This window comes from Oryza glaberrima, chromosome 10, assembly GCF_000147395.1.
Source record: "Oryza glaberrima chromosome 10, OglaRS2, whole genome shotgun sequence".
NCBI classification, from domain to species: domain Eukaryota; kingdom Viridiplantae; phylum Streptophyta; class Magnoliopsida; order Poales; family Poaceae; genus Oryza; species Oryza glaberrima.
The window spans coordinates 5,039,899-5,048,963 of record NC_068335.1 but is presented as its reverse complement, the minus strand read 5'-3'; the positions used below and the strand labels follow the sequence as shown (position 1 = coordinate 5,048,963).

Below are 9,065 nucleotides of genomic sequence, written 5' to 3'. Positions count from 1 at the left end.
GTGGAGGCTTCCTTCCCCTTTTATTATTGAACAAACTTACTGTTTTTAGCAGTAGAATCAGACGTAGACCTATAGTGTGGTTGCCTTGTTCTTTTTCCTGATTATAGTCTTCTAAGATTATAAAATTGTATTTTTTTTCATGTATCAATCGAAACGTATATTGTTTACACTTAACTGCTACACACAGACAATGTCAATGGGACAGTGAGATCACAACCAGCATTACCACCTAATACCACAGCAAAATTCCAAAGGTAAAACCCACAAGCAATTAACCCAGCAATAATCACCAACCATCAGCAGCAGCAGCAGCAGTGCCAAAGCCAGTGAGAGTCAGTGACCATGTGGCCACACACACCATCATCATGAGCAATTGAGCTTCAACAACAATTCACTCCACTTTTCCTTGCATTCTCTCTCTCTTTCCCTCTCCACCTTTCCCCTTGCTTTTCTCTCTCACCTTCCTTGAGCTGCTGAGCCCCACTCCTCCTCCATTGATCCATCCACTGCTGTTGAGCTATTTTATCACTCATAGAGAAGGCACAAGAAGCTTGAGGAGGAGGAGACAGATGGGGAGGGTGGGGGAAGGTGCATTGCATTGCCAATTTGCACACCAAGATTGATCGATTGATTGGCATTAGGGAGATGAGATGAGATTAGATTAGAGAGAAGAGGGAGAAGAAAGGGTGGGAGACAGGTGGACAAAAAGGGTAAAGCGAGAGGAGGAGTAAAGGTGGTGGAGGAGAGTGAAGGAATCCAATCCAATCCAGTCTTGATCGATCCGTCGCGCGTGCGTGCGTGTGCGTGCGTCGTCTCGTCCTCCTCCCCAGATTGGGAGCAGAGCAGAGTAGAGCAGGAGTGCTCGCGAAGCAAAGCGGGAGGAGGCGTCACCGACACCGATCGGATCCCGCATTCCGCCGCCGCCGCGCACGCCCGGAGTGGGTGGTTCGAAGCTTCTTCAAGCTCGCTTGCTAAGCGGTAAGCATCGCTCTCCGTGTTCTTCGCTGATGGTTTGATGGTTTCTTGGGGGGTTTTCTTTGCTCTTCTTGCTGCGCGGTTTCTTGGGGAGGTTTAGCTGCGGCCTGCGGGTTGCAGCAATCTTGATTCTTGAAGTTGAATTCGAGGTTCTTTTCTTGATTCACCTATGCGATTTCTTGTGTCAGTTTCTTGGCCGATTCTTTTTTTTCTCTCCTGCGAAATTGATTCAGTCTCATCAGAATTTCGTGCTGTTGGCTCCGCAAAAACCTTGATGAAATCCCTCCATTTTACTGAAAATCTTCCGATTGTTAGATACAAGTGCAACGCCAAATCCCGTTAATCTCCCCAAATCGACAAATGAATTAACCAGAAATGGCCATTAATCCCTGCCATTGACGGCCGTACATGCGGGTTTTACTCCAATCCTACGCTTTCCTGCTGCTGCTGCTGCCGGTGGCAATTGATGCATTGCCTACCCAGCAGAGCAATCACCAGTAATGGAGGGTGCAAGTACAGGAGAAAGTGGCCGGAGCAAGGAGGAACACATGGGGGCATGTTCTACATTTACTCATCCATGCCATGGCCCCCGGCAACTGTGGCTGTGGTCTCTTCCATTGGCTGCGTCTGCACCCATGGTGTCCTTCCCTGTGGGATACAGCCTGTTCTTGCCATGATCTGATGAAAGTGTGTGTGTGTGGTTGTACAATTGATACTTTGATGCGGTTGCGGCTAATTGACGCGACAATGCCCGCACGCTCGTGTCGTTGTCAATCTTGTGGCGATGATCGGATCAATGTGGCTGCTAATCGATCGAGAAATTGATTTAAGGTAGGCTGGATGATGGTGACATGCCTGTCTTGTTTTGTTGTTAAAGGCCACATTCTCTGTGTGCCTTTCAGGGTTTAGGAGGAACAGTGTGGTGTTGGTGTACTAGTGACAAATGAATGATCCGTGCCGCGTGACCAAACCGCGGATCAGTACACATTGACAGACAGATGCATTGCCAGTTTGATTGCTCATGGTGTTTGCTTTAAGGATCAGTTTTTCGGGGGGGGGGGGGGGGGGGGGGGGTACTTTGCTTTAAGAAGGTGGCTAATTGTTGTCATGTATAGGTGTACTATATGATTGTGGGTGCAATTTGACTAAAGTATTAACCACTTGTTTAATTACATCTGCTTTGGATGCGTGTGCTTCCTCCTGCAAGGTCATCTGTCCTATGTCTGAAGGTGTATGCTTGTGGACGAGGCAGAAGTTGTTGAGTCGATTATCTGCATGTCCTTGTCTTGATGGTAGTGAATTGGATGCCATGCGTGCCCAGCAATAAACCAGGTCTTGACTGAAGGACTTGTATATGCAAATTGATTTCCTGCTGCGGTGTCTTCCGTAGAATCCGAGTCGCCTAAAATTATAGTAGCTTGTTTGGTGCTTGCCAACTTGTTTGGACTTATATGTCAGTTGCATTGGTTGTTTATTCCTTCGTTTCTGTTTTCTGTACAGTTGGTTGCTGGTTACTGGATAGGTTAGTTTTACTTACTTTTGTAGCCTTCTGAATCCTGCATTGTTATCTTGCCGCCATCATGTGATAGATCTTCATTTTCTTTAGTTTGGCTAGCTGAAGGTATTGAACATAATTGATCAGAGAGATAGCGGGGGATGGATCGAAGAAGCTGGCCTTGGAAAAAGAAGTCTTCTGATAAATCATCAGCTGGAGATGTGTTGAAGAGTTCCGGTCAAGCAGAGCAGGTTTGTGTCCACTCTTTGGCTTTCCTTCCTTGCAATCTTGATCAGTTGATAGATTCATTCAGTCTATGCATCACTCATGAGAAAAAAATAGCTTCTTTCTTGTCTTCCTTTTTTTTAAGTCAATGATCTTCGTAAATCTACAACATATTTTGTTTTTATTCTTTTATTTAATCTGGTCATCAGTGGCTACTATGAAAGGGTTCATTTATTCGCCAACTGTACTCACTTTTTTTAACAAGAATCCTTTTGTAAACACATATATACAACTGATGGCTCTTCTTTAATCTGCCCTTTTTCTTCCAAAGAATTATACTGTGCTCCCTTCTACTCTGTACTTTGTGAAATTGATAAGCATCCTACTACACATGGTGTGTGTGGCTTTGTTGGGAAAATTGTGCTTCTTTGTTATATATCTACTTGATACTTTTCATGCTTTTATTTTTCCGAAATGAATATATTGCGCATCAACCCAAATAATTATGCTTGTTTTTATTTGCTATCCAGTATATTGACTTGTTTTCTATTTCAGTATCTCTGCATATTAATATGCTATGGTTACACAGCTTTGTCCTGCATTAGTACCAAATCATCACCTGCCTGTCCATAGGAAAATAGAGGGAACTAGTCACAAACTTTACTAAGAGATGCTCTTTTTCAATTTGATTTTTAACTTTATGTGATACTGATACCCAACTGATGTACTCAAATTTAAGTCTGTGTCATGTACCACTTTTGTTATGATAATGTGTCATGTACCTTAGATTGTGAACTAACATAAATTTGCTTTTTGGTCAAGCCTGCTGTTACCCTTTAAGTAGCAGGCAGTGCATTTACTCATTAGACTTAAGGTACACTGATTTTATCGTTAGTGCTAAATGCCATCAATTACATCCATTCATTTAATATGTCAAAAACTAATGCTGTTTGTTTGATCAACATGGTGGTTAAACACTCATCTTGATTGATTATCCTTTTCTTAAACTATTTTCCTGTTTTTCAGGATGAACAAGTACCAAAATTTGTGCAGATTTCACCAGAAAGATACACAAATCTTACTGAATCAGAAGAGCAAGTGAAGATTCTATGTGATAAGGTGAATGTGTTGAATGAAAAACTATCTGCAGCACAATCAGATATTACTACCAAAGACAGCCTAGTAAAGCAGCATGTCAAAGTGGCAGAAGAGGCTGTATCAGGTTTGAAGCTGATTGCTGCTATTCTTTACTTTTTTTTTTTGTTGGATAGACTATTGAGTAAATTGTACTGTATCATGATTTCTCCCCAGGATCTTGAACTTGGTCATTTCTATTATATACCTTAGTAACTACTGGAGGTGTGCAACATAACATTTTATTTGATGCAATAAAATCTGTAGTAATCATAACTAGTAATCTAGTAGTAAGACTCCCATAATAAAAGTAGTAAGACTGAATTTTCTCCAGGAGCATTTTGTAAATTAATGCGTGTACCATCATTGTAGGTTGGGAGAAAGCTGAAGCAGAGGCCTTGGCATTGAAACATCAACTAGAAACTGTTACATTATCTAAGCTAGCCGCTGAGGAAAGAGCTGCCCATCTGGATGGTGCTCTCAAGGAATGTATGAAGCAAGTGAGGACAGTGAAGGAGGAAAGCGAGCAAAAGCTGCAAGATGTTGTCTTTGCAAAAACCAAGCAGTGGGAGATGATGAAGGCCGAACTAGAAGCAAAATTAGCTTCTTTTGAACATGAGCTTATTAGAGCAGGTGCTGAGAATGACGCACTCTCAAGATCTCTTGAAGAGCGGGAACACTTACTGATGAAGGTTGGTGGGGAAAAAGAGCAAGCAGAATCTCAGATCGAAGTGTTGAAAGGCACTATTCAATCTGGTGAAAAAGAGATAAGTTCATTGAAGTATGAACTACATGTTCTTTCCAAAGAATTTGAAATTCGCAATGAAGAAAAGAACATGAGTGTGCGTTCAGCTGATGTAGCAACCAAGCAACATGTAGAGGATGTCAAGAAAATATCAAAACTGGAAGCGGAGTGCCAAAGGTTGCGTGGTCTTGTTCGGAAAAAGTTACCTGGGCCAGCTGCATTAGCTCAAATGAAGCTGGAAGTGGATAGCTGGGGCAGAGACCATGCTGATAACAGATTGCGACGCTCCCCTTCAAGGAGTTCTAATTTCCATCATCCTTTGTCACCATCCCCTGATAATTCTCTTGAAAACTTGCAGCACATGCAGAAAGAGAATGAATTTCTGACTGCACGCTTGTTATCGATGGAGGATGAAACAAAGATGTTAAAAGAGGCGCTGTCAAAGCGTAATAATGAGTTGCAGGTGTCAAGAAACACCTGTGCTAAGACAGCAGGCAAGCTCCGCAGCATGGATGTTCATATGGTGAGTGCTAGGCAGTATAAGAATCCAACAAATTCAAACCTTGATGTTCACCATGATGGTGCACTGAGCCTGAATGGAAGTAACCCACCAAGTCTGACTTCCATGTCTGAAGACGGAGTTGATGATGCAACAAGTTGTGCCGAATCTTGGGCCAATGCTTTGATATCTGAGCTCTCACACATCAAGAAAGATAATGGAGGTAAGGACAGTTTGACAGAAAATTCCAATCAGATGGTACTCATGGATGACTTTCTAGAGATGGAGAGGTTGGCGTGTTTATCTCCTGAAGGAAAAGAATGTGGAAGCTTTATTGACAAGAAGAAGGCCACTAAAGTTCACACAACTCTCACTACCATCACTAAACGGGAAAGTGATAGAGATTCATGGCCATCCTCGCAGTTCCCAGATACACCATCCAGCAGTGAGCATCTGCCTGAGAACTCCCCACTTTCAAAATTGCACTCAAGAATTTCTTCTCTCTTAGGTTCTCATTCACCACAGAACAATGTTGGCAAGGTACTAGATGGTATCAGAAATATCCTAAGAGATATCAAGGAAGAAGCAGAATCAGTGAGTGCAAAAAAGAATCAGCCTGATAACATGAATGGACTTGCTGATAATGGATCTTTGACAAAGCAATCCAAGAACCTGAGGGATGTGGATCATGGTCTAAGACATGCTATTTTGGAAATTCTTGATTTTTTCCAGCCATTTAAAAGACAACTATCTGAGGTCCAAGGTAAAAGTTCCCACCAAAACACAATCCTTGAGAAAATAGAAAAGTTCTCCACTATAGCTGACAAAGTTGTGCTAAACGAAAATGCTCTTGCCGAGATGGTGATTGCATTAGCGGAAATTTTGGCAGGAAATTCTGCTATTAAACTCACATTGCTGAGAGACAGCATCACTGAAACCGAGAGCAATAATCTGGACTATGTTGATAAAGTGACCTTATTGGAAAACAAAGTGCATCGTGAGCCAATTAAAGATAGCCTTGCTGATATTTGTTCACTTGTGCCTCATTCGTCTTCTGATCCTGACTTTGAGGGTTCTAGGGATGCATTTGTTGTCAAAACCACAGTGCAGATGTGCTCAATGGAGGAATATGAACAACTGAAATCGGAGAAGAGGAAATTGGAGATGGAATTAGCAAAGTGCAATGAAACTATCGAATGTAGAAAGCTTGAGTTTAGTCTGATGGAGAAAAACATGGAAGAGCTTACGTCAAAGTTATCTGCATGCGAGAAATCGAATAGCTTGACTGAGACACAGTTGAAGTGTATGGCTGAATCATACAAATCACTTGAGTTACACAAGTTGAAATTAGAAAGTGAAATAGAAGTTATGCATAGACAAATAAATACTTTGAGAACTGAACTTGCTGATGAAAGACAAAACCATCAGGACGATTTGGCGAAGTACAGAGATCTTAAGGACAAGATTGAAAGGTGAAATACCTGTCTTTCCATTTTGGTATTTCCTTAGTTTTTCTTTGTTGAAAGGACTTAGATAGACTATTTTATCATCTTGTTTCCTTTAGTTTGTTGCATGTTTAACAGATTCTTCGTTGACTTTGTTTATGTCATGAAGGTATGAGAATGAGAAGAATACTTCATCTGTAGATGAGGATGCAGGTGTTAAAATGAAGCAGGTAAAAATTACTAAGCCTAAACTTCATGTTCGTAACTGATTATAAGCCTATGTAGTTTGTTTACTCCAGCTTCTTTCATTAAATATAGAATAAGCTGGTCGAGCATTGATACCACGAGAAATTCACCTATGTAGCGAGCTGGCTGCTTGCAGTTAGGGGGACCTTGTACTGCTGAAACTTCCTTCTCAATACAAAGATACGCAAGTCTTTTGCGTATTCCCCAAAAATTAAATATGGAATAAATTTCATAAATGTACAGGCATAACTATTAACGCTCATTTCTCTGAACTTTAATATTCCTTGTTAAAGTTGCAACTGGTTCTAATAGACCTGGCCACTGACAGCCTCAAATCATGCGTCCCAGTGCATCCAACAGCCTATAGAAAAGTGTCCATGTGTGTCTATGGTGTTGAGTGATGAGAGGCAACATTAGACCCTTTTTAGCTGATCTATGTGCCCAATACTTATGACATGCGTGTGTCTGTGTCAGCAGCCTGCTATGCACAAGCCAACATTTCAACAAATTGGTGAAAACTTAGAAGGTGCCAAATAGTGCCAAGACCAATTGCTTGTTGCATGGGCTCTAAATCTATAGTTATGCACAAAACATTGCACCCAAATCTATAGTTTCGTAGAATTGGTTCTTAGAAATCTGTGATAATCTCTTATACTATATCAGCTCATATAGTGCCAAACACATGAATTACACATTTATTCCCTTGTGCTCTCCGAATAAATACTTCCTGGACAATAAACGCTTCAGTGTCCTTCAAATTCTTTCTTTTAAACATTATTTTTTTTCTGGTCATGTTGCGTATTCCATAATATATTCTTGGTTAAAATAATGGCAGGACAAAGAGATCGCAGCAGCAGCAGAGAAGCTTGCAGAATGCCAGGAGACAATATTGCTTCTTGGCCGTCAGCTGCAGACTCTTCGCCCCCCTCCAGCAGAACCACTGGGTTCTGTGTTAAACCAACAACCTGTGGGGGTGTTTTCTGAAGATCAAGCTAGAACAACCCAAGGCTTGCATTTTAAGAAGCTGTCAGGTCAATTTGATACAGATCACACATTCTCAAGTGCACCGGGAACAGGAAACGTATCTCCGCTAAACGGATATAGAACACACAAAAGCCCCTCCAATCTTGATGGAAACACTTACTTCGCTTCTCCAAACAACTCCAAGCGTCCAAAGCACAGATCAAGGTCTTCTTCCTCTTCCTCATTTACTAACCAGTTCACAGAGAAACAGAGCCGAGGTTTCAGTCGGTTATTTTCGAAGAGCAAGAGCGAATACTAACCGACTTTTGAGCTTGTTTTGCTTGTCGTGGCAAGCACTGCAGGTGTATATTTTTGCCAACAAAACCTACCACCTATTTGTGTATTATGTAGATGATGCCTGCACTTACCAGATTCTAGTAGTTTTTGCTTGAGATTTTAGCTGTATCCATATTCAGTGTGGTTGTCAGCCGTCAGTACTAAGAACCATCCTTTGCCCTGGATTTTTTTGGGTTGCTATTACTGCTTATATCTCATGGAACCTCACTGTAAATTTGCCTAGCTACCTCGATGAAGATTGAGAAGGTAATGTTGTTAGTGTGAAGAGATTTCTCTTGCCAAGGTTCAGTTAACCGCTAGCTTGTGTTGTGGTTGGTTAGTTCTCTGTACAGATAACCTGAAAAAAGTTTGGAGGTTGCTGTCAAGTTTTTGATTGTAAAGTATTTGGATACTCTGTGTGCTAACAGTTTGGAATGTAATGTGTTGCCCCAGTTCAAACAATATCAGTATGCTAAGTATTTATGCTGCAACCGAGTTCAGTTTTGTATATTTTCCCCCTTTTTTTTCGAGAACACAAGTTACTTATATATACAACAGACAATCAAGCTTTTTTTTTTTTCTCATTTCAGTGCAATATTTATATTTAAATACGTAAGTTTATTGCTCGTGTTTCCCAATGTAGACTTAGAGAATAAAAAATTCAACAACTTTATCGTAAGTTATTATAGTGATGAATTTCTTTTGACCCAAATACAGTGATGAAATTTGAGATATTAATTATTCAGATGCACTTTATTGCTTACTGCTGTACTATCAACAAAATTCTCTTTTTTTTAATCAAGAGACAAACGTTTCTTTTTTTAACTTTGATGTATTATAAATTTAGTTAATAAGGAAAATGATTCGAAATTTCAGTAGAAAAAAAAAAGAGAAAAGAATTCGAGATGGCCCAGAAACAAAGTGAGCTAGGTGGCACTGTTGATTTGGGCCAACTTATCCAGGCCATCCCATGCATGCGGAAAAGCAGAGGGCTAAGCGGAA

At 40.9% G+C, this 9,065-nt stretch overlaps 1 protein-coding gene across 3 annotated transcripts; it reads left to right on the top strand.

Moving 5' to 3' along the window:
• The first annotated feature begins 385 nt into the window (after positions 1-385).
• Positions 386-8,627, top strand: LOC127786417 (filament-like plant protein 4). 3 transcript variants are annotated; one of them, XM_052313826.1, is made up of 6 exons: positions 386-978; positions 2,618-2,721; positions 3,722-3,917; positions 4,202-6,545; positions 6,688-6,748; positions 7,600-8,627. In XM_052313826.1, exons 2-6 carry the CDS (start codon positions 2,632-2,634, stop codon positions 8,044-8,046), a joined length of 3,138 nt encoding a protein of 1,045 aa, XP_052169786.1. In that variant the 5' UTR covers positions 386-978; positions 2,618-2,631; the 3' UTR covers positions 8,047-8,627. The 3 variants fall into 3 exon arrangements, with proteins under 3 accessions (XP_052169786.1, XP_052169785.1, XP_052169784.1); XM_052313825.1 differs by having other exon boundaries at positions 2,591-2,721; XM_052313824.1 differs by having other exon boundaries at positions 2,582-2,721; positions 7,600-8,626.
• Positions 8,628-9,065: the final 438 nt, after the last annotated feature.